Genomic DNA, 26792 nt, shown 5'->3' with positions numbered 1-26792 from the left:
TTGCCAGTGACCTTGAAAAGCAAGATCACACCAACCTACTCTATTTTTCAAAAGAGTTTTAAGTGGAATCAATATCACTATTTTAATTCCAGTAGTCTAGACAGATTTCCCTGCTGTGTGATTTGGAATGCAAATCTGAATCTGCTTTTTCTATTAAATTACATCATATTCTGTGGCAGAAAGAATACCAATATATATTAAATCATAGCAAATAACACGTCCCTTAGCCAAACATGGCTCAAATGAGAAATGAATATAGATTTAAGAGAAGATAGTTAATATAGAGAAAAATGTGGCAAGTAATTTCCAAACATTATAAATTAACTATCCTTACTTATCAAATTGCATAATGGATAAGCGAGTAATTCTTAGTTTTACCAGTTTTAATAATGTGACAGTTTGAAGGGGGAAGGGAGACTGGAATCTGGTTTCTCAACCTGAGAGAGCTACTAAAATCATTGTCATTCATTTGGTGCCCTATGGTTATTACAGCAATTCATCATTTTTTTCTTTAAGTAGTTGCAGTAACATCAAAACTAATCAGCAAATGGTTTCAGGGAAGGGGGAAGAGTGGCTGTATTTCAAAATCATTTGAATTAGAGGGGTGACACATACAAAACATATGACTGACAACAAGCTACAGAAAGAATAAAAAAAATAGTGCCTTTCCAAAGACACCTCTGCATTTCTCTGTCTCTCACAGACCTTTGATAATGCTTCTGAGGCATTTTTGTCTTCAGAAAGATGCATTATTTCATCATTGTGGACACTCACTCAAAGATATAAATCTCAAGATACCATCTAGTAAGATAAAGGATCAGATGTACAGAGAGAACTGGGTTCAAATACAAACTCTTGTACTTACTATTTATGTAGCATTTGGTTTAGTCATTTAATTTTTGGCCCTCAATATTCTTATCTGTAAAATAGGGAGATTAAAGTAGAAGATCTCCAGGTCTAGTTCAAGAGGCTGAGTCTTGAGCTACTCCATGTCTCAGTAGCCTATCTTCCTAAGTTTTTGTTACCATCAGCTACAAATAATTATCTCATAGACTGGCAAGATGTCTCTCTGAACTTAAGTAGGTCAATCCTCAGTTTAAGACATGTAGTATATTGCTTGTTAGGCTCCAAAGCTCAAAGCTTTTGTAGTTTGAAAAAAATCAGGCAGAAATGGGGTATAGTGCAACAAGAAAATCCTGTATCTGGAGTCAATAAAATTAGGTTCAAATTCTGGTTTTGCCACTGTGTCAAATGTGTGACCATAAACTAGTCATGCAATCTCTCTGGGTCAGATTTCTTCATTTAAACAGTGAAAACTTTGGACTATGACTTCCAAAGTTCCTTCCAATTCTGATTCAATAATTTTAGAGTTGTAGATGGCCTTCTTGGTTACCAAGATCTAGTGTTTGAGCTACTTGTGGTCTCTCTAGAGAACTGCTGTAGAGAATTGCTTGAGAATTGGTTTCCTCATCTATAAAATGATATAATACATGTAACAACTACCTATATCAATGCTATGTAAAGTTTATACATGAGAGCTAGAAAGGTGGGGGGATAGTATTCCCTCTCTTTTTCCTACTATGCTTTCACCTTACATTAGAGCTCCCAAAAGACAACTCAGAGTCACTTAAGATACAATTACTGGACTTAATCCACATGCTCTTTCACAACTACTTTGTTCTTGAACATACATTGTAAGTACTATCAGACAATGATGGGCTGATGAGGAAAGCCAGAGGAAGAAGATGATATGACTTGATAAAAATCCAGTTTCTAGGTATGAGTTGCCTGAAAGCAATCGGGTTATTCCTTACTATCAAGCCTGGAAACCAAAGTCAGTTCATGCTAATTTATTATCTAAGATATGAAAAATTAGGGTATGGAAAAAACAAAGGTTAAAGAATAGAAAGGAGTGACTTGGGGCCAGTCTAGCTAAGTTACAGAAAAACTATAACATAGCAATAATTATACAAGGTGTTAGTGTTAATGAATAAGTGGATCAACAAAACCTCTGGAAATGTTAATATAGACATTTTAATAACTGTTCACTTTACTTTTTGATTTTCAAACACAAATGATTCATTAATATCATCTTCCTATGATGAGGAAAATATAATAGAGAAAATGGCAGTGTCATTTGGAAGTGGAAGGGTCAGAAAGAAAACAAGGGGGAAGAAGGGAGAGAAAAAGAAAGGAGAGGAAGAAGGATGAACAGACAGGGAATAGACAGGAGAGAGAAAAGGAGGAAGAAAGATAAAAGAAATATCTGCCTACAAAAGCATTAAAAATAAAAAGAGATGCTTAGATAGCATCACAATGGCAGTTTCTACATATAAATTAAAATTGTTTTGGGGAAAAAAGTGCAAAAAGCACTACTCTACTACCATCCTTCTTTGTTTCTAATCATGGTGTGGGTATAATGTGACACTAGATTCTCAGAAGCTATACCAAAAAATGCAAGGTCTATCGCTCCTTTAAAAAAACAGCAATAAATACTGTTTTTCATCTGAGGAAAAGCCCAAATCTCCTGTGATGAAGATGAACTGACAGAGACTACCAAGATAAAAAGAAGTTTCTACATTATTAGAGAGAGCATTCACATCTACAATATCTTGGATCATTATAATTATTATTAATATTACTACTCAGTTTCTAATGATTTATTCTCTGGCTTTTAAATTCTCAGTTACTTTTAGAATGACCATAACAAATGAACTCTCTAAAAAATGAGGAATCTCATTATAACTTTTTTCTAGTGCAAGCAATGAAGCACCAGTCAGGTATAAGGCAGTGGCAGGTTTTGGAATTGCTACTGTATTGTATTCCAGGGAATCATAAAAGTAACATCAACAACAATAATATCTCACAGTTAAGATTTGCAAAATCCTGATAACAGTCATTTGAGGCAAGTTATTTTATTATTCTCATTTTGAAGATGAGGAAAATGACAAAAATGACTTGACAGAGATCACAAAGTTATCAGTTTAAAACAGGATTTGAATCTGGTCATTCCTCACTTCAAGTTCAAGACTCTATTTGCTATGATAATTATCTGATCCTACACTGTAATCATTTGTGGTTGGTATATTAGGAACCAAAAGGAAGAGTTGGAAGGAGTAGTATAGATTGTACAATGACACACTGATAATGAGAGCTATATACCCAGATCCTCAGTACAAAGTATAGTATGTTATCTCTTCCTTTTGAAATGTGGGTGATTGCCAGAAGTTGAGAATTAGTAAATAAGGGACAATAACAGATCATTGGGGGGGATATTTCTCTCATCTGGGAGAAGTAACATAGCTTAAATGAAAAAATGACAAAAAAGAGGGAAAGAGGAAATGTATTTCAAGAATAGGGGCAAACCAAAGCAAGGTTCTTGTATTTAATAAGCCAAGAAAGGCTGTATTTGAGGAATAGAAGATTTGGTTTCTATTCTTGAACGTGAAGGAACATTAGCTGTGTTCTGATTTAAAAGGAAATTAAAAGAGATAGAATCTTCATTATGGGCTTTTCCATAGAAGAGCATCATCAAAAGAAGAGACATTTTCTGAGTCTTCTTACAAATCAATAACAAAAAATTCATGACAGAACAAAACAACATTTTGCCTGATTATTTCCTTAAATACTATACTATTGAAGGATTTAATTTGTGGTAGATTTTTATAGGAAATATTGGCACAGTAAATTAAACTCTAAATTAAAAGTAAAAGTAAACTTTAAATGTTCAGCTTATCCATTAGGTACTAAATTGTAATCCCAAATTGATTTCCCCTGGTGATCATAGTGCTTCTGAATTATTTGGAATGGATTTTGTTGATATTCAGGAGGTTTTTTGAGGAGGAAAAGTGGGAAAGGGAAAGAATACTATTTATTCTTATTACTAATATGCTAAGGAAATGCAGTTATTGGTTTTAAAAAGTTATTTGGAAAACATTCATTTTTGAGGGATGGGAATGGGGATAAAAATTGATATTTTTAGATCTGCTGATTGAGCTACTAAGTAGTTAAGTGGTGCATTGTTTTAAGTTCTGGGTTTGTAGTCAAGAAAATTCGTCTTCCAATGTTCAACTCGGGCCTCAGACACTTGCTGTGTGATTAGGAACAAGTCTTAATTTTCCTCATCTGAAAAAGGAGGTAGAGAAAGAAACAACAAACCATTTCCACACTTTTGCCAAGAAAATTACAAATGATGTCATAGAAATCAGAGACAAATGAATGAAATGCTTCTGCTCTTGGGTACAGCATTTCATACAAGATAAGAAAAAAAATTTAAATGTTATTTGAATAATTGAGATGAGAATGAGGAAATAAAAACTACTGAGGAACTATAGAAATGAGAGCCCTGAGAAATCTGTTCATACATGTAACTCAAGTACAATTCTGAAAATATTACTAATATTCAAAATATTAGTTACTATACAAGGTGTCCAAAAGACTTAGTTTAACTTTAAACTATGAATGTTTAAAATCACCTCTAAGATATTTAAGAAATCCTAAATAACAATTTAAAAAGAAGAAAAAATACTGACCTCAATAACACAAAGTTCAAGAATACTAGATACATACATAAATAACACAATAAAATACAGTTAATACAAATCTACTATTAGCTAGAAAAAGAGGTCCTCAGTGTTCAAAACAGAAATTGGATAACAGCAGGACTTGGCCAACAGAAGCAACCATGCAACAACAAATCTTAAAGCCAGTAATATTATGCCAACTTCTTTCCATAGAAAATTTACATAATGTGATCATTGCAAACAGTGCATCTTTGACATTTCAAGATACAGTAATCATCTTGATCTACAGACAGTAATCATTTTGACCTTTGTAAGCAGTGAATCCTTATTAAGAACAGCATCAATGACAGGGAACCTTTAAAGTAAGGTTTAAAAAATAAATCTAGCAAATAACAAAGTACTAAATTGCACTCCTGGTCTATGAATGAGATTTCTGAAAAGATCAAGAGTGAAGATGGTCCAAATAAGAGCAAAGTAAATAACAAAAAGTTAAAAAAAGCCCTACATTATATCTTTCCATTTTGAAGAGCTAATATTGTGCATGTTTGACTTTCAAAGCTAACTGCTATAATCATTCAAATATTTGAGCTTATTCTGGGATAAGAATTTATTCTTTTGTTGCATTATATAAAAAGCATTCTGAACTAAAATATGAAAAATTAAGACTTCATACAAAACAGTTATTAATCACTTCAACTGAACAGAATGAATCAATCTAAATAACAAAATACTATTTTTGATTATGTCATAAAGAATATTCTTCCTAATATAAGCTGCTGAATAACCATAATGAATAGCGCGAGTTTAGTACAATGAGGAATTTAGAGTAATTCATATTTAGTTTATATGGAGCGAGATGCACAATGCACCCAATAATAATTCATTCAGCAAATATTTGGAATATATATACATATACATACATATGCACGCACGCACATACGCACACACACATATTTGGAAATCTCAAATATGTAGAAAATAAATGCTGAAAGATATACATAAAAATAACTCAGAACTGATTTTTCCTAGTTATAAATCTGGGTTATATATATATATATATAATTAAATCAAATTAATATCAATTTGATACCAATCAATCAATCAAATATCAATTAAATCAAAAGTTTAGTTCCCATCCCTATGATGATCCCATATCCTTGCCTTCCTCAAACTTATCTTCTGGAATAGTGACTGTTAAAGTGCCAGCAGACCAAAAGCTAGCTTCAAAATTAAATATCAATCTGCCTGTCCCTTTAAAAGACTGGTAATTAGGGGAAGAATAATCCAGCTAGTTTTTATTCTAAAATATTTCACCTCATAAGAGAAGAGTTTCTTAGTGCTCTGGGGAACAAAAAGTTAGTCATCTAAGTACCACTTCTTTATGAATATTCTAATTTCTTCAACCCTGAATTTCTAGCCTATACAAAAACTAAAATCCAAGTAAAATCAAATAAATATGCTCTCTAAATGTGACAGAAAGGTATTTTATTTTTCATTTTAAGTTGTGTTCTCCCGAGTATAAAAAATTTGAGATCCTTGTTCTTAAAGAATTCATTCCATTCTATTATCTATTTTTCATTTAAAAATCACTATCCTCTTTAATGATATTACTACTACCCTTGAAGCAATTAATTTCTTTGTGAGTGAGGTCTGTGACTTAAATCAGGCATAAACTGCAAAACCAGGCTAATTTTTCAGTGACATGTATTCTGATTTTCATGCAAATGACTGAACAGAGGCAGTAAGAGAAAAGCAATATTTCCTGTAAGGAGAAGACTGGAGGGAGGGTCACTGTGGGTCACTGATATACAACTACCCCAAATGAAATCTATGCCAAGTTCGTCTAGACAAAGCAGGAAATGCTCTGTAGAGAGCAGCTGATATTGCCAAGTTCACAGAAGAATCCCTTAACACCCTCTTCATCTATTTATGTTCTCAAACAGAAATGTGTTCTCAACATCTCTGATGAGTTATCTCTCTCCTCCCCCAACTTAATTTTTTTCTTGCTTTTTTTTGGGGGGAAAAGCAACAGAATATTAATCCTGTAAGACACTGCAATAAAATAAGCTTCCTGCCCAATATACTTAACTTTCCAAACAACAATAAATATCCCTAAGTTATATAAAACATACAGGCTGAATTTGTGGGACCACACTACAATAAGTTGTAAATGATGTATGAAATGAGAAATTCTTGCACAGTGCACAGAGAATTAAAAGGCAGTCCCTTTGTTGTCTCAACTCTGCTTTGTGCTATGTAACATACACAATTGAATATTGATATTTCTACAGATCTAGGATGAATGAACAATCCTCCAATTGCCAATAATCCTTTTGCTGAGAATTTTCTTCAAGCAGCTATCTGAATGCAGAAAAGACATAAAATATCTACCTAAAACTATAATTGGAAACATCTTAAAATATTCGCTATATTTATGCTGTTACCTAAAATGAAAAATTGTGTGCGCTGGGATTGGGGGAAAGAGGAATTGATTTGGATCAGTATAAAGTCTTATAACATACAGACACACAAGTCTTGAACTATTAGAAGGTCTAGTGCAATATAGATTTTTCAAGTCAAAGGGGTTAATGTTCAATTCCTCACTTTCTTAGCAAAGATATTAGAATGGTAGGACATTTCCTTCTCCAGCTCATTTACAAATGAGGAACTGATGTAAACAGGGTTAACCAACTTGCCCAAGTTTACATAACTAGTAAGTTTTTGAGGCCAAATTTAAAATCATGAAGATGACTCTTTTTGATACCAAGCCCCAATGCTCTACCTACTGTATCACCTAGGTTCCCAGAATTTCTTATTTAGTATATCAGTAAACATTGAGGGTACAAAAAGAAAAGGAACATAATCTCTGTCCTCAAGGAACTCACATTTTTTCAAGGGAGATCAAATGTATTTACAGGGTATCCCAAAAACTTTAATGGTTTAACATTGTATTAAGATTTTTGAGTATGTATATATGTATGTAATTTCTGTATACAGAACACATCCAAGAGAATGAGGGAATGAGCAAGGAGGCACCAGCATCTGGAAGCAGAGGTCCATGTTAAGGACTACGATGAAATATCCATAACAGCATTATTCGAGTCACAAAAAATTGCAAACAAGTGATTTTCCACTGACTGATGAATAGTTGAATAAAATGGCACGTGAATATGGCATAATATTATGACAAAAAAGTGGGAAGATTTTCATGAACTAACACAACCAAAACATTAAGATATTCAATGACTACAATAATGTAAATGAAGACAATACTGAAGATTCTGATTAATGGTAATGTCCAATCTTGGTCCAGGAGAACAGATAATGAAATACACTTTTCTCCCCAATGGCAAGTTGGAAGATTACATATGAAGGTAATGTAAGACATGGGGAGTTTACATTGAGATATGGCTGGGAAATAAAAAATAAATGATGTTGAGAAATTTAAGTGTTTTATATGGGAAGTAGCAATTTCCTGAGTGCCAGCCCTAGAGATATCAGAATGACCATTATCTCATTGACTGCCCTACACCTAATTAAGCAAACTATGTCATTAAGGAAGTAGAAGGAAAATGGCTTATTCGTGACAGAAATGTAGTCTAACCATCAATTAGAACAAAATATTTTTTAATGCAATGATGTATAGAATTCATGAATGAATGAAAAAGCATTTAATTATTATGTTCTCAAGGACCTATCAACTCTAGTGTACTCTGGGTAGATAATGAAAGATCCAAAGTCAATTAGATAGTAAAACATCAGAGAATTAGTAGGGTTATATTTACTGAAAAAGTAGGGTTAGGGAAAGGAAATTGTAGGAAATTAAATATAATAAGAAAATGAAACAGAACATCAGAAAATTTATAACTAAAAAGTGAATTTTAAGTTGTGTTTAATTCTTCATCTATTTTTCCAGAAGCAATATCTAACTGCTGTTCTCTAAAATAAAACCAATGCCAACAACATAACATGCATGAGCTGCTTAACACTAAGCAATCAATGTGTATGCCACAGGAGGAAAAGAACTCAGTTAACTAGGTTGTTCTCAATTTCACTGAATTTGAGACAATCACAATATGTATTAAAAACCATGTCGATCCTAGAAAATTCCTGGACTGAACATTTTAATGGCTTTTTATTGGTGGAATTGAGGAAATATTAAGTGCACTCTGATTAACAATGAAATTGTGATTTTAATTAATGAAGCCTTAGCATACAAAAGTAAAGATAGGTAATGGAACTTTAAAGGATGACTTCAGCCAGTGAACCATGTTATTTTTATGTTACCACATTAGCCAGCTTAAAGTTGTGTTCAGTTGAACATTAAGTAAGGTGCATCATCACAATAGAGATAAGAATTAATATACCAATTTATTTTCACTCACTCTGAATTAAAGGCCAAACACATTCAAAATTTATAATGTCACAAAATAGAAACATCAACAATCTTTTTAAACTGAAATAAAATGGCAAGAAAACTGCTTTTATATACACATACACACATATGGGGGAAGGGGGCGGCGGAGATGTTTGGATGTTAAGCCAGAAAGCCTGGAAACCAGAGATACAATGGCAAAATAGATGACTAAATAGCAGGAGGAAGGCTCAGTAATTTCACCAGAAGCAAAATCTAGGGAAAAAATTCAAATAATTATAATCCCAGAGTGCTCAAATTATTATTTATATGCAAATGTGCCGAGTATACTCAATGAACAAGTAAACTCGATTTCAAGTCAAGGAGATAAATTTGATGATAGGTATCAAGACTTAGCAAAATGTGACACATAGAGATAGACAGATATATAAAAGATTCATTCACTTAAGGAAAGCCACAAACGAGGGGAAAACATTTGGGTAAGGATCAACGAAGCAATTTAGTTTAGAGCTTAACCAGAAGGAGTCTCACAAACAGATCACAAAGCTGTCATGGAGGCATGATTGTAGTAGTCTTGAAAGACTTTGATCCTATGTCATACATTTATAAGCTATATAATTTTGGGCACATAAGTGGCACAGTAGACAGAATCTGGAATCAGGAAGACCTAAATTCAAATCTTGCCTCATATATGTATTAGGTGGGTCACCCTATACAAATCATCTCAACTCTGTTTGCCTCAATTTCCTCGGAGCTAAAAGAAGGAAATGGAAACCATTCCAGTATTTTTGCCAAGAAAACTCCAAATGGAATCACAAAAGAAAACGGACATGACTAAAATAAGGGAACACCACTATCACTGAACAAATCATTCAAGTTCTCTATGCCTCGGTTTTCTCACATATAAAATGAGGGAGTTGGATTTTAAGAATTCTAAAATCTTTTCAGCACTAAACATACGACCAATTATTTAAAAATCATTTTGGAGCTCTTTTTTTGGCTAAAAAAAGAGCAGATGCTAAATTCTCTTCTTCTCTAAATCAAATTTAAGGAAAAATTAAGGAAATAAACTGATTCTAAGTCAGATGATGAAATAATGGATTACAGAAAACAAAGAAAGAAGCATCTTCCATCTTAATATTTCCAATGGATAAGGCAATAACAATAGCAACCTGAATTTGTATACAATTTTAAAACTTATTTACAAAGGAGAAAGACACAGGCATAAGCAAAATTTTGTGATGATAAATTTCAATTTTGGAGAAATTAATTGATAAGCCTTTATCAAGCACAGAAATAATTGACATGATTCCATGACCTAAGATCCCATATGGAAAGTCAACCCAAGAAAGGATCATTTCCTTGACTTGAAATCGAGTTTACTTTGTTCATTGAGTATACTCAGCACATTAAAAAATAACAAGCTAGAAAAGTTGGTGAGGAAAAGTTTTGGTTAACTGTAAAACCTTATTAAGAAAAAAAAATACCATGAATTACTATAACTCTGACCCATCCTGGCTCTGAGATCAGGATCATAGATTTACAGATGAAAAGGAACTTAGAGGCACCTCATTTTGCATCAAGGAAATTGAGGCTGAGAATAATTAAGTGGCTGGCCTAAGGTAGTGAAATTAAAATTAAATCCAAGTATTTTCAATTCTAAATCTGGCCTTTTAACCATTTTACCAGAGATCTTTACAGTGATTCTACAGCTAAACTACAGAATATATAGTTAAATACTTATCATATATCCATATAATATATATAGTATCATATATTAAAATATATATCTAAAAACATGTCCTTATACATAATGTAAGCTTCCTGAAAGCAGGGACTATGTCTTGTCTTTTTTTTTTTTTTTTTTTTTTTATCCCTAGCACTTCACATAGTGCTTGACACATAGTAGGCACTTAATAAATGTTTATTTATTTATTTATATCTGTATATTTGTATTTCTGTCCATATCCATATTTATATCTCTATCTCTATCTGGGATAGACATAGGTGAAGAAGTCTATGGAACAAAGATTTAAATATACCTTTAGTGATTGATATAGAAAGAAGCCATGTGGTTCAAATGATAGAATTCAACTTATGGACTGAATTCAGAGAATTAGCTCAGAAGTATCTCCATTTAAAACTCTATTTTTCTTGATGCTGCCTCCCCCTCCCCACCCAATCAATTTTAAGCTGATCTGCTTTACTAAATATGCTACTAATTAAAATACTTCTCAGAGATGAATCAATTTTTTTTATTTTTTAAAAATTATTATAGCTTTTTATTTACATGATATATGCATGGGTAATTTTTCAGCATTGACAATTGCAAAACCTTTTGTTCCAACTTTTCCCCACCCCTTCCCCAAGATGGCAGGTTGACCAATACATGTTAAATATGTTAAAGTATAAGTTAAATACAATATATGCATACATGTCCAAACAGTTATTTTGCTGTACAAAAACAATTAGCCTGTGAAGGAAATCAAATATGCAGGTGGACAAAAAATAGAGATTTTGGGAATTCTATATAGTGGTTCACAGTCATCTCCCAGAGTTCTTTTGCTGGGTGTAGCTGATTCAATTCATTACTGCTCTATTGGAATGATTTGATTCATCTCATTGTTGAAGAGGGCCACGTCCATCAGAATTAATCATCATATAGTATTGTTGTTAAAGTATATAATGATCTCCTGATCTTGCTCATTTCACTTAGCATCAGTTCATGTAAGTCTCTCCAGGCCTTTCTGAAATCATCCCGCTGGTCATTTCTTACAGAATAATAATATTCCATAATAATGAATCATTTTTTAAAAATGATCCTCAGACTTCTTTCCTCCCCCTGAACAAAATCTTTTTTTGCCAAGAAAGTTTATCTTATCAGTATACCTGTGCAACTGGACCTTTAGCCAACCTTGAGGTCAAGCTGCTTCATAATCAATTTAAGAAGGCAGATTTTAAAAGAACACCAAGTAAGATTTTTGCTGACAGTAAGATATCTCAGAAAATATCTTAATCCCAAAATTGTAATAAATTGTAATAGGCATCTACCACAAGCCCCAAAGGTCCTACAATTGGAGATTTTCTTCAGGCAGTCTCAATACTCATTTCTGAGCATTATTAAGAGCTTAAGCGTAGTGAAAAACGCAGAGACAGAGCATGTACTATAAGGTTCCCTCAGGTAATTCTGCAGATGAACTCTGCTCTGAGCGACCTGAAGTTTTTGGTGTAGGAAAAGATGAAGCCCTGGTTCTATTAGGTGAGAGAGAATTCCAGTTGTTTTTTAGGTGGGAGGTAGGAATGGGGAGGGGGAGGAAAAAAAAGACTCCAAAAGGGTGATAAATTTTAAAATCAAATAGAAAACTATAGAGGAAACTGAGAGAATATAAAATCACCATTATCATCATCAATAATGACAAGAATTTATTAAGATTTGTATTATGTTCAATGTGGGAAATTCAAAAAAGGCAAATGCATGGTCTCTACATTAGACTTTAATGAGCAAGACAATACAAATTACTATGAACATGTAAAATGCAAATAATTTGAAAATAATAATAAAAGAATTTATTAAGATTTGTATTATGTTCAATGTGGGAAATTCAAAAAAGACAAATTCATGGTCTCTACATTCAGACTTTAATGAGCAAGACAACACAAACTACTATGAACATGTAAAATGCAAATAATTTGAAAGTAATAATACAAGGCACTGGAAGGGCAGAGATTAGCAGGAAAGCCCTCTTTAAAAAGGTAAGATTTAAGCCTTAAAGGAACCCATGGAATAGCTTAAAACAATGATGAAGATAACAACAAATATCTATATAGATCTTTAAGGAATGCAAAGCACTTTATAAATATTATTTTCTTTAAAAAAAATTTTTTTTCCTAGCAATACTGAGAGGTAAGTGTCCTAATTATCCCTATTCTATAGATGAAGAAACTGAAGAATTAGAGGTTGACTGACTTGTTCAGGATCACACTGCTAATAAGTATCCTGGATCATATTTGAATTAAAATGTTTCTGTTTTCTGAAACTACCATCACTCTAGTGCAGACCCTCATTACCTCAGTAGGTATTCCAGCTATAAATTACTAGAACAGCTAATCCTCCACAAGTGCAAATCTGATAAACTCACTTCTTTAATAATCTTCAAAAGCTCCCTATCACCTCCAGTCCTAAATGTAAAATCATCTACTTGCCTTTCAAAGTCCTTCAATGTTCTTCTTTTCCAGTGTTTTTACATGTTATTTCTCCCCTCCCCAGATAAACTTTGTAATCCCTGACTCTGGCCTCCTTACTGTACCTCACTCAAAGCATTGCATCTCCAAAACTGGAGATGCCCCCTCTGCTTGGAAATCTCTCCCACCACAGTTCTGCCTCTTGGCTTTTATGGCCACCTTCACGTTCCAGTTAAAATGCCACAAGAAGTCTTTGCTGACCTGTTTATATTTTGTATATTTAGCCAATACATGTTGTCTCCCCCCTAGGGAAGGCAGGGACTGGTTTTTGTTTTCCTTTGAATCTCCAGCACTTAGCACAATGCTGAGTACATAGCAGTCACTTACCAAATGCTTACTATTGGCTGACTTGATTTTTTTTTAATTCTATTTTATTTTACTTCTTTTAGATTATACATGTACATTATTCATTTTTTACATATTTCCATATGAGTCATGTTGGGAGAGAAAAATCAGAACAAAAGGGAAAAATTATGAGGAAAAAAACAGAAGGAAAATAGAAAATAGTATACTCAGTAAATAGTATACTCAGTCTCGATAGTTCTGTCTCTGGATGAGGATGGTGTTTTCCATCCAAAGTTTACTGGAATCCCTTTGGATCACTGAATTGCTAAGAAGAACCAAGTTGATCACCACACAATCTTGTTGCTCTGGACAATGTTTTCCTGGGTCGGCTAGCTTCATTTAGCAGTAGTTCATGTAAATTTTTGCAGGCTTTTCTGAAAGACTGACTTAATGTAACATAATAAATAGGCAAGATTTGAATACAGTTCCTACTAAAACTTATAAGACAGAAAGAAAGAGGGAGAGGCAGAGAAAAAGAACGTCAGAGTTCCATTCATTCTGTAATGCAGCATTCCCTAATATTTTCTCTTGAACTTGAATTCAAAAGATAAAATTTAGAGATGCAGATTAGGTGAAATCTGGGTTAATAGTACCAGGTGCCAGTAAAAAAAAAAACAAACAAAAAACCTGGGGATTTTAAATATCTGTAATGCCAAAGTAAATCACTTGTGCTATGATTTAAGTTCCTATCCACTTCTAAAAAAAGACACAACTAATTCAATATACAATTATTCAGCCTTCAGTTTGTATTTAGAGAAAGTTTTTGACTTTCTCTAAATACAAACTGAAGGCTAAATAATTATTATAATGAACAAATTTGGTTCCAAAAAAGAGATATAATAATCTCCCTACTTCTTTCTTTGTAAAAACAGGTAGTGGGAGAAAGGAGATAGAAAACAATATATAGTGTCAGATTTAATTGATCTATATGTTTTAAACTCATTCCTATGCCAAATTATTTCAGCTAAAATTTCCATGAAAACCATTATTATATTCTATATAGGAAGAACTTAGGCATTCCTTTAAATATAATAGAATTTGGCCTATTCTAATTGGATTCATTTGCTTTATGACTCAATATCTCCCAAATATGGAGTTTTACAAGCATTTGGAAACTGTGTATCAAACAGTCAACTAATATTTCTTGACCACCTACTCTATGCAAGGCAGCAAGGGAAATAATGATGAAAGGGGGGGTTATGTGATCTCTGCCTCAAGAAACTTTCAGTATAGATAAGACAATCAAACATACAAATGAAAAGTAAAGCAACAACATCATTTTTGAAAAGTTTAAGACAGCATGAGAAGAATTAACTATCCAAGGAAGGGTTCAAGCATTAGAAGAGTTTTAAAGTAGCTGTTAGAATTTAGAAGTTGGAAATGTTCACTTAAGGCAAGACAGTTACGGAAGACTTAATAGATGTCACATGGGTTTTCAAATTAAAATATGAATAGGTAAAATAAGGTCAAATAGTACAGGCCAGTCTATCATAATTAACTCCAGAGGAATGTATAAATTCTATTTTTCTTATGGAAAACGCCACAGTATTAAATAACGGTTGAAATAAATGGGTTATTATAGGCAGGAACTTGGAAATCTTTTGTTATGCAGAGTTTTATTATTATAACATTTCACAGATTCATAGATTTAGAACTGGAAAGAATTTTGAAGGTCACTGAGTCAACCTGTTCAACTTATACATGAGGAAATTGATTTGCTTAGTAACTACTGTGTGATGTGGGATGTAAACTCAGGTTTTCCTCACTCTATCCTCTATATCAGAAATGTCAAACTCAAATAGAAACAGGAGCCATTCAAGGGTACCTAAGAATCTCTGCATTGATTGACTCAAAAACTACATATTAACATTATCTATGTCTTGATGTGTTTTTAGTTTGTTAAATATTTCCCAGTATATAAAATGTCATCTGTATCCAGAGACAGAACTATGGAGATTGAATATAGACCAAAATAGACTATTTGCACTTTTTTTGTGTGCAAAATGGTACATGGTACCATTTGTTTGTCTTTGTCATGGTTTTTTTTTCCTTTTGTTTTGCTTTTTCTTTCACAACACAACTAACATGGAAATATGATTACAATGATTGTACATATATAATCTATCAGATTGTCTTGGGGAAGGGAAAGGAAAGAGAAGGAGAAAATATTTTTGGAACTGAAAATCTTATAAAAATGAATATTGAGAAATATATGTGTAATTGGAAAAAGAAAATAGCATTGAAAGTTTTATTTTTATTTATTTATTTATTTTTGTGAAGGCAATTGGGGTTAAGTGACTTGTCCACGGTCACACAGCTAGGAAGTGTTAAGTATCTGAGGTCACATTTGAACTCAAGTCTTCCTGACTTAAGGACTGGTGCTCTATACACTCTGCCATCTAGATGTTCCTCATTGAAACTTTTTTTTTTTTTTTAAATTCCCAATTACATTTGAACCTAGTTGCAAATGCAGTGCGGAAAGTTGTAAACCAAATGAAGCCTATGGCAGCATGTCTGATATATCTGTTGTATGTCATCTGCCTTTGATTCACAAAAATGTGATTTGGCCTGAAATTTGAATAATAACAAATGATAAATAAACAAGAATTAATAAAACTATGATGAATTACTTTAATTTCCATAATTAAAGAATTTATCCCTTTTCAACACTTAGCATTTCAATTGAATTCAACTAAAATTCAGCTAACATTTATTTAAGCATCTCCTTCACTGAAAGCACTGTGCTGGGAGAGCTACTGAATTTTAATGAGACATGATGTATGCTTTACAAAGCTTAGCTTCTAACAGGGGAATAAGAGACATACACATAAATATAATATATTATATTTACATAAATATAATACAACATAGCATTTGCTAAATATATGAGCACTCCAAAGGAAGGATTACATGAGGTCTAAGGGGGAAAGGTTATTATTAGTAGGGGAATTATAGAAGCCTTCATGAAAGAAATCACATTGACACTGACTTTAACATTGTTGTAATTAAATAGACAAAAGTTCCCCAAATTAAATAAACCATTCAGTTGAGAATTTTTTTTTAAAAGAGAAACTTTCTTGGCAAAAATCTATTTTTGGTGGGAAGTCAGAGAGTAGAAGGTGGGAGGAAAGAAGCTAAGGGTCATTTCTCGAAAGGATTCACCTGTATCCAAACAGTTTGTAATTAGCGATAATAATAATAATAATTATTATTATTATTATAGTAATCAAGTCAGGGACCAGACCTATAATTTCAAAGGGAACTCCACAGTAGGTAAACTCCTTGTACCAATATACCTCATATCCTTTCTGCAACTTACAGTCTTAGAAAATTGTCTAGAATTCAGACAGGTCAATGAAATCATCAGGCCTCTCTTTTAATAAAACTTACCGATTGGAGAGTATAATTCACTAACTTACTAACTTTGGCATAGATGGAAAGTAGATTGAACGTTCAGGCTCTATAGGTCTAGAGTAGTAAAGAATCTCAAAGAATGATTTCAAGATCTTAGATGATCTCTAGAATACCTTTCTGTTCCATGAGTCAATGAATATGCTTCAGAGGTCAATTAATTTCAATAAATATAACATATTTGTATTAAGTCAAAGTGCTTAAACTAGAGACTAATAATAAAACTTGCAGTTTTTAAAAAGAGATCTTGTTTAAAAAAATAGGCAACCCTTTAATATTGGTGCCTATTTATTTTTGCTCATTAACGAGAAAATTTATTCTCCCTGGAGATAAGAAAAAAAAAAGCAAGTTAATAGCAGGGAGTTCTACTGTATGTGAATTAAAATGAAAGGTATCTAATGTGACTATTATTATATGTTACAAAAGTAAAATCAATTAGGCACACACAATGTGAAGTACCAGTAAAAATGAAAATGGTTAAATAATTGCCAAGAATAATTTGAGAGACACTGTTTTGTTCTTTTTAAAATTAGAAAAAGATAATCTAATTTCTTAATCCATCTTTTTATGAAAGTGGGAAGATAGGGAATCTATAATAAAAATGGCCCTAATGTGCTACTGCAACTTCTGAATCTTATGCCAAAGTGACTCTGAATCTCGTAGGTCTCTTTTAGTGGAGCAAAAGTTCTGGCAGATTATTGAGCTGAGGAGACTTCAGGTACAAGTTAGTATATGGATGTCTATTGTCTGAGATTTATTTTATATTGGTCAGAGAAATTTCGAATCATAAAGTTCATTAATAAGAAATAAATTTTATTCATCTATAGCATAAAAATTGACTGGCAAGGCAAGTGTAGGAGTAGGGAGGGTCATCTGAATCAATAAAATTGATTTTATTGCACATATATAATCTGTCAGATTTTCTGGGGGAGAGCAAAGGAAAGGGAAGGAGAAAAAATTTTTGGAACTCAAAATCTTACACTACACTGAGGATATCAAAAGTCCTTGAAATATTGAAGTTAACCATGACGGTCAGCTTTCCATCATAGGCTTATTAATTGAGTCTTTTTTTTTTCATCCTTTCTTTCATTGTCTGATTTAAGCTAATTTGTTATTTACTGGTGTCTCCATGAATTGATTGATAAGATAAAATCAAAAAAATTGAGTTTTCTCAAATTAGCTGTGATAAGAAGTCTGGCAAAAAGTTTTCCTTTTGGGATGAGATTAAAATTATTGGTTTAAAAAAAGGCTTGGGAATCTGTGTAATATAGTATTCCCAAACATTTATTAAATAACTAATGTGTGCAAGTAATTATGTAAGACATTGAAGTTACAAAGATATCTCTGACAAAAATTTTGCTCTCCAGGAGTTTAAAATCTAAATAAGGAAGAAAACACATGTAAAAATAGAAATAATTATGAAACAGAAGAGAGTGCAATAATTAATATTTACACAATCTTTTAAAATACAGGCTCAAGAAAAATGTTAAAGAAATCTCAATATAGAATGCCTTCACTTAGGAAGGGACAAAACCTCTGTGTGTTCATGTTTGTGTGTAATGGATTTCTAGAAAAGATGGTACAAGTACTTTTTTTGAATATGAATTCAAGAAAATTTATATTGATATTTAACATTTTTTTATTTTCAATTTTAAATCCTCCAACTCTTCCACTCATATAGCAGTTTTTAATATAAAAGAAATTTCCTGCATAGAAACAGGGTCCAGGATTGAGGAGGAAGGGAACATTCTATTAAGATGACATACTAGAAGTCATTGGTAGTATGGAAATTAAAAAGTAGTGAGAAATGGAACAAGGCTAAATCTTACTATTAGGAAACTACCTGTGCAATAGTATTTTAGACATGAATCCCTACTACCTCTATTCACTCCATTTCTTCCATTTCTATCTGAAGTCTAAAAAACTCTGGGAGGGAATTCTTATTGTTCATAGTTATATCTGACTCTTCATGATCACATTAGATCCCATTTGGCAGAAATATTAGGTTTGCTGTTTCCTTCTCCAGTTCATTTTACAAACGAGGAAACTGAGGTAAATAGGGTTAAGTGACTTGTCCAGAGTCTAAGGTAGTATTTGTCTAACTCAGGTCATCCTGTCCATGCTCAGTTCTCTTTTTACTGTACTATCTGGTGGAATAGAAAGAATACTTCTGGAATTTGAGAACATAGATTTAAATTCAGAATCTGAGCTCCTTGAGGGTAGGTAAGTAGATGTTTCCTTTTTTCCCCCTTTAATTTTGCATGCCACACACCCAACAGACCCAAAATAAATGTTTGTTTGTTGAATTGAATTAACCTAATTAAAAAGTTCTTCAAGAGAGATTACCCTGGATACTTCTTAAAAGCAAGTATTTTGCATAATAGGAACAACAAACTAAAGATTAATTTCATTTTTCCTACCCTTTTCTACCTCGAAGTTAATTATGAAATATCTCAAAAAAGGTCATATTTCATATGCACAGTTGAATTAAGATTTTGCTCTTTTTTAGTGCCTTGCAAATTAACTCCTCAAGCTCTTTGATATTTTAGCAGGTTAGCATATAAGCAAAAATATACTTTTTTTTTTCTTTAGCAAAGAGGAATGCAGATTTTTTTCACATATCACAAGTTTTAACATAGCAACTGTTAAGTTGCAGATAAAGTCAGGTTTTCTTTAACTTCAATTTCTATTTGTTGATAAAATTGGTTTTTTAAAGGGAAAAAGGACACCTCTTTCCAAGTCAATAATAAAAGAATTATTTTGTAGCAATTGGAAATGAAGCCTTTTGGTCACAAAATAAAAACAACAAAACTAGAAATAGTAGTGAAAGCAATACCCAAACTAGTAACAAAGACTCCAAATTACAGGAATGTAAAAAGTTTTGTTAAAGTGTAAAAAGTTTTGTTAAAGTATCATCCAAGATTTAAAACACAATTCATTTAAAACCCCTATATTACAAAAGAAATGTTTACAATTATTTTGCATTCAGTGTTAATTTTTTTTAAATTCAATACAAGATAAATATAACACAAGACTTCAAAAAATATAAATTTGGAACACATACACACATACACACATACACACCTATACCCACACACATGTGCCAATTCTTTTATAAAGAACAAGATACCACCAAGTTATTCAGTCCTCTATAAATGAACTACACAAAACCATTTTTATCAAACCATAGCTGTCAATAACATACTTAAGCCTGAAAATCTATCATTAAAACACATTTACCATTACAGTATTAAAAAATTTAAAAATTACAGTATAAAAAAATTGAGGATGCTAGATAGGTTACCTGATTGGCCGGTTTTCTTTGCTATCAAAAAGTGAGAAGATGACTTCTAGCTCTTCACCTAAGTTGGAGCACATCAAACTCTTCATCTGTACAAAGAGGTGGTGGCTGCTTGCCTGTACAGGAGTGTCTTTCTTCCTGTGTCGGTGCTCCATCTGAATAACACCCACCCAAAGACAAAGTAGGATCAGGACAGGTCAAGCAAAGTAAAAAGCCCCATCAGATCAAAGGGGAGGCACAGAACATGAGGTAGTTACAATTTCTCAATATAACATAAAACCTGTAACCATGAATGACTGATCTAGTTGGAAGAGAGTACTCAAATTCCAATACCCATACTGGTTTAATGGAAAACCAAGAATTCTTACTGACATGTCAAAATTAGGAATAACACAGTTCACTAAAAAATTTGATTAACTATTAGCCAATACTTCCAATCATATATTTCATATGACATTACTGGAAAAAGCTCAGACATGATGTCACAGGAACTGAGTTCACATCCTAATTTACTACCTGTGAGATGTTAGGAAAATCACTTGCCCTTTCTAGATCTCAATTTCCCATCTGTTAAATAAAATGACTGGATTAAGATGACCCTTGAGAAAGCTCCCTGCTCTTTGAGTTTCACGATTTATTATAATTAGTTTGCTTCCAGAAAAAATTAACTATGTAACTTTTAGAATAATGAAAAAAAAAAAAAAACAAGAGAATTCTTTAAATCTCTATGATCATTCCAATGATTTAATTTGGAAGCTAAAGTAAGTATACACCAAATATATATATATACATATATATATGTATATGTATATATATTTAAATTGTAGGTACTAGAAAACTAGAAAAGCGTGGTATTTCTCTGAGATCTTGTGGCAAATGAATATACAGTTACTGCATTTATTTAACATTTTCTTTTGTATCTTTCGTAATTGATAGGTAATGCGGTGTACTATAATTATCTTGCAGACCTTAAGCTCAAAACTAGAAGAAAAGGGACAATTAATGATATCTGGTTTATCTAACCTCTGCATCTTCACACATAGCTTTCTCAGAGCTCTGCATGCAGCAGGTGCTTAATAAGTATTTGTTGATTAAATACATAAGACAATTACCACATTAAAATGCAGATTGTCCTAAATTATACCTTCCATTTCCATCCACCAACATAACCCATAATACAAAAGAGGGTGAGAATAGAAACTAACATTATAATGTTAATAACCTCATGGGAGAAGAAATCATCAGTGGCACTAAGAAATAAGAAGAGAAAGCAAAAGCTTACTCCACTTGGAAAAATAACAATAGCTAACACTTATATTGCTCTTTAAGTTCTAAAGCATTTTTCACATAGTGTCACATTGACATTCACAACAACCTTGTCAGACAGTTGCTGTTATTTTCTCCATTTTACAAATGAGAAAACTTAGAGTGAGTGAAGTGAAATAACTTGCCAAAGTTCCTACAATTAGTAAGTATCTGAGATCATATTCAAACTAATTTCTTCCTGAGATGACAAAAGGGGAAAGTTTTTATTGTTATTAAAGCTTTTATTTTCAAAATATATGCATGGATAATTTTTCAACATTATATTTCAAATTTTCCCCTCCTTTCCCCCACCTAGATGGCAAGTAATCCAATATATGTTATGCATGTTAAAATATATGTTAGTTCCAATATATGTAAACATATTTGTACAATTATTAATGGCTGGCTGCCCAAGGAAGACTAGATCAAAAAGGAAAGAAAATGAATAAGAAAACAAAATTCAAATAAACAACAACAAAAAGAGTGAGAATATTATATTATGATCCACACTCAGTTCAAAAGAAAAAGTTTTGACCAACCCAGGCTGGTAGTCCTTAAACAATAGTCTAGCATTTATATTCTCAATAAATGGACACTTATTTAAGGTTAGTTGGCTAATGTTATATCCCCAGTTCTGTCTAAGATGTTATACAAGCTATAAATCTAGCTATAAATTATAGGTGTATTTCAAACATGTAATCTATATGTATAAAGTCATCATAATCATCATAAATTGATTTTTACTTTAGAACAAAACAAAACAAACAAAAAAAAAAAAAACCTAAGATGAGTGCTACAAAAATTTTAGAAAAACTACCTTTTTATCATTAATTGGATCTACTTGAAATACCAAACTTATAAAAAGTACAACCAACTAGATAAATTCATAATCATATTAAATTTAATCAGTGCAAAGAAATTCTGTGGAAAACAAGGGGGTAAGTTGTTAATCCTTCAAAAAATTAGACATGGCAGAATTTCTGCTTATTTCCAGTTTCCTCTTTACAAGAGCATCTGGATAGCAAAATCTTCACCTATATTCTGAAACTATCTTTCCCCCCCTTCCCAGCTCCCCACCAATATGATTCTATTTTTATGCACTGCCATTTGCTTTTGAAGCAGAAATAAAAACTAAGGAACTTGTTTTCTTCCACTCAGTCCTAGAAATCCCCAGCATCTTGCCCCAAAAGTTTTAATTGTGACTCCATGAAGGAAATTTGTGGCTTATTTTATTTGAAACCTGTGCTCCCAAAGTAAAAGCTGCAAATGAACAGTCTGAAGATAACTAACTAGGAAATACCAAAACAAATTTGAATCCACTCAGAGTGTGACTTTTAAATTTTTAACATAATCTGTGTTTCCATTGGTGTATATATAGGTTCCAAAGAGGGAACCTCCCTTATCACTGCAGATCCACACCTATTCTCCAATTCATATTTAAATGAACTGTTTCAGGTCCTGACAGATTAAGTGCCTTGCCCAGAGCCTAGAAGCCACAGAGTAGTATATTGCCTCAGGTCATCTCTTTGAAATTAGTCACTGAAGGGAGCAGTTTGAACATTTTTTTAAAAAGACAACTTTACAATAATAATGATTCTGATTCCATTTTGTAATTGATTCTATTCTGTATCACCTGCAGTATGTTGTAAAATTGCCTAAGCCATGTTTCTCTGTCTCGGTATTAAATTCAGAAGTTCAGCTTTCCTCTCTGAGCTGAATTGTCTCATAAATCACCTTAATTCTAAGGGATATATTGTCTCCACACTTGTTACTGCCCATGTACAATTAAGGGAGATCTGTTAGCTTCCTAACAAGCCTTGCAAGATGCAGGTGAATGCCAGGAAGTCTGTTATCTCTGCAATGTTGGCTGTCCTTCAAGAAAGTCTGGACTGCTATTACGGTGACTCTTAACTAACCATGCAGGTAGAAATCACCAATGAGCTTTCCTTAACAATGAGATGACAGGAAGGGCTATTGCCAGCCCTGCATTTCTGACTTCTATCCAATCATGTTATTTTCTACTATCTATGATGCTTCAGACTTTATAAGCAATCATACTGTTTTATGCTTCCTGTTCTTCATTTTGTTTTATAATTCCTGTTCTTTATTCTCTTCCCAATACTGCATGAAACTTACCTCATGGTCTTTTGATTGAAGAATTGAGAGAGACTCTATTTGACCTAAGACCCTAAGTTCAAATATCAGCTCTGACCCTTGCTTTAAATCTTCACAAGTCATTTAACCTCAGCAGTAAAACAGAGGTAATAACCCTTGGCTTAACTTCATCACAAGAAAATTTTGTAGAGAATTCTTTATAAAATGTTAAGTACTGAACAAGATAGCTAGGTGGTACCATATATAGAAGAATGAGCATGGATTCAAGACTTTAGCTATAATATGACAGGAAAAAATAATGATGAATGTTGGAGGGGAGGCGGGAAAACGGGGACACTGATGCATTGTTGGTGGAGTTGTGAAAGAATCCAACCATTCTGGAGAGCAATCTGGAATTATGCCCAAAAAGTTATCAAACTGTGCATACCCTTTGATCCAGTAGTGTTTCTATTGGGCTTATATCCCAAAGAGGTGCTAAAGAAGGGAAAGGGACCTGTATGTGCCAAAATGTTTGTAGCAGCCCTGTTTGTAGTGGCTAGAAACTGGAAAATGAATGGATGCCCATCAATTGGAGAATGGCTGGATAAATTGTGGTATATGAATGTTATAGAATATTATTGCTCTGTAAGGAATGACCAGCAGGATGAATACAGAGAGGCTTGGAGAGACCTACATGGACTGATGCTAAGTGAGATGAGCAGAACCAGGAGATCATTATACACTTCGACAACGATATTGTATGAGGATGTATTCTGATGGAAGTGGATTTCTATGACAAAGAGACCTAACTGAGTTTCAATGGATAAATGATGGACAGAGACAGCTACACCCAGAGAAGGAACACTGGGAAACGAATGTGAACTATTTGCATTTTTGATTTTCTTCCTGAGTTATTTTTACCTTCTGAATCCAATTCTCCCTGTGCAACAAGAGAACTGTTCGGTTCTGCAAATATGTATTATATCTAGGATATACTGCAACATACTTAACATATATAGGACTGCTTGCCATCTTGGGGGGGGTGGAGGGAGGGGAAAAAACGAAACATAAGCGAGTGCAAGGGATAATGTTGTAAAAAATTACCCTGGCATGGATTCTGTCAATACAAAGTTATTATTAAATAAAATAAAATTTAAATTTAAAAAAAAAAAGACTTTAGCTATGGCCTTCTCTTAAAACAACCAAAAATTCTGAAGATTCCTTAGGTGGATTCAGTTCTTCTTATAATGAACTCATTGTTAAACCTGAATTACTCCGTCTATCCTTCAAAGATTGCAAGGCATGTTGCCAAAATTATCCCCTTGCAACATAAAAATAATCCATTTTGATACTCTGCAGGCAGAAATAGTGAGAATATTTAAACTGGGAAAAAAGAGACCACAGAACAATTGCTTTTTAGCTATTCAAGAGATTTGTATTTGGACTTTTGGCAGCAAGGAAAGCTTTCCAAGGAGACATATGTTAACACTATGAGGTCTAACACATTTTGTTGCTCAGATAAACAAAATTAGGTGAAAATGAATTGCTAAATATGGTGTCCAAAGCCTAAAGTCAGATGATTCACCTGGTGTTTTAACCTGGATTTCTAAAGAGGTATTGCAGAGAACTGTGTCTCAAATAAAAGATTGAGGAGTTGCTAATTGGAAAAGGGCAGGCCTCAAAGGCATAGTAACTAACAGAGAAACATCCTAAAGGCTTAATACAATTATCTCACTGAAAATGTTACAGTAGTAGATTCTTCAGTATTCCCCGATGCCTAGAAGATGGAAGTATTTACATGGCGCCTTCCAATTCTATAGTCTAACCTTCTCTCTTAAAGAGAGATAAATTAGTGTCACAGTGACCTCTTCCCTTACCATAGTGAGAGTACCGTGTCATGCTTATGAGGTACAACAGATCTCTAGAGCATCCATGTACCAATATGAGATTTAAGTTTGAATCTCAGCTCACACTAGCTTTAAATTTTCAAGTCATTTAGCCTCATCAGTAAGAAAGAGAGAATAACCCTTAGCCTAACTTCATCACAAGGAAATTTTACAGAAAGTTCTTTGTAAAATACTAAGCTAGATGGTATAGAGGAGAGAATGGTGGGCCTGGACTCCTTTTCCTGAGTTCAAATCTGGCCTTGGACACTGACAAACTACATGATGCTGGGCAAGTTGCTTAATCCTGTTGGTTAAGTTGGAAAACCAAAGAGTCAGACTCAACTGAAATAACTGAACAATAACCAAAAATACTAAACAAAAATGAGTCATTTTCATTATTCAATAAAGGACCTGAATTGCAGTTTAAGGGAAAAGAAGATTCCTTATTAACAGTATAACTCTAGTCAAATCCTTTAACTTTGGGGGTGGGGGGTATTTAGTTTCCTCAACTATAAAATTAATTCCTTAGGCCAAAAGACCTCCTATATTTTTTTTTTGAAATTCAAGAAACATTAAGTACCCACAAGCATGGAATCTTTAATTTATTATCATCTAGCTTTTATTGAGATGCATTACTTACAATGGAAAACAAGAATATATGGATATTAGCTAATTGGATATTAAAAGCAATCAAATATGTAGACTACATTAACTTCTGAGTTCTCTTTCATTTCTAAGATATTTCAAAAAAGGGGAAGTAGAGAGGGAGGGAGACAACTTCAAAAAGAATAGAAGGAGATAGGGGAGGAGAAAAAAGAATACAAATAAGGGGGAAAGAGGGAGAATAGAAGAGAAATCAAGAGAAGATGGGAGGATTCTAATACTTTCTCCTACATTCAGTTTGGCTATAATTCAGGGGAATAAGGGAAAGCAAGAATGGAAAAGGGGACATGGGAGCAAATAAAGAGGACAACAACATCAGCATTAAAAATTTGGATTCTGTTATGAAATATTATTGTTCTGTAAGAAATGACCAGCAGGATGAATACAGAGAGGTTTGGAGAGACTTACATGAACTGATGCTAAGTGAAATGAGCAGAACTAGGAGCTCATTATATACTTCAACAACGATACTGTATGAAGATGTATGGAAGGGGATTTCTTTGACAAAGAGACCTAACTCAGTTTCAATCGCTCAATGATGGACAGCAGCAGCTACACTCAAAGAAAGAACACTGGGAAATGAATGTAAACTGCTTGTATTTTTGTTTCTTCCCGGGTTATTTTTACCTTCTGAATCCAATTCTCCA

The 26792-nt window shown here is 33.0% G+C and overlaps 1 protein-coding gene across 7 annotated transcripts in view; it reads right to left on the bottom strand.

Annotated features, from left to right (window-relative positions):
• Nucleotides 1-26792, bottom strand: part of DOCK4 (dedicator of cytokinesis 4) — a 506986-nt gene that overhangs the window by 249911 nt on the left and 230283 nt on the right. For all 7 annotated transcript variants that reach the window (XM_052001087.1, XM_052001089.1, XM_052001090.1 and 4 more), the window contains exon 8: nucleotides 20201-20352. In XM_052001087.1, the coding sequence (XP_051857047.1) occupies nucleotides 20201-20352 (152 nt within the window). The remainder of the gene's footprint in view (nucleotides 1-20200; nucleotides 20353-26792) is intronic.

The sequence above is a fragment of the Antechinus flavipes genome, chromosome 5, assembly GCF_016432865.1.
Source record: "Antechinus flavipes isolate AdamAnt ecotype Samford, QLD, Australia chromosome 5, AdamAnt_v2, whole genome shotgun sequence".
NCBI classification, from domain to species: domain Eukaryota; kingdom Metazoa; phylum Chordata; class Mammalia; order Dasyuromorphia; family Dasyuridae; genus Antechinus; species Antechinus flavipes.
The sequence above is the reverse complement of the archived record's forward strand: the minus strand, read 5'-3'. Positions and strand labels throughout refer to the sequence as shown.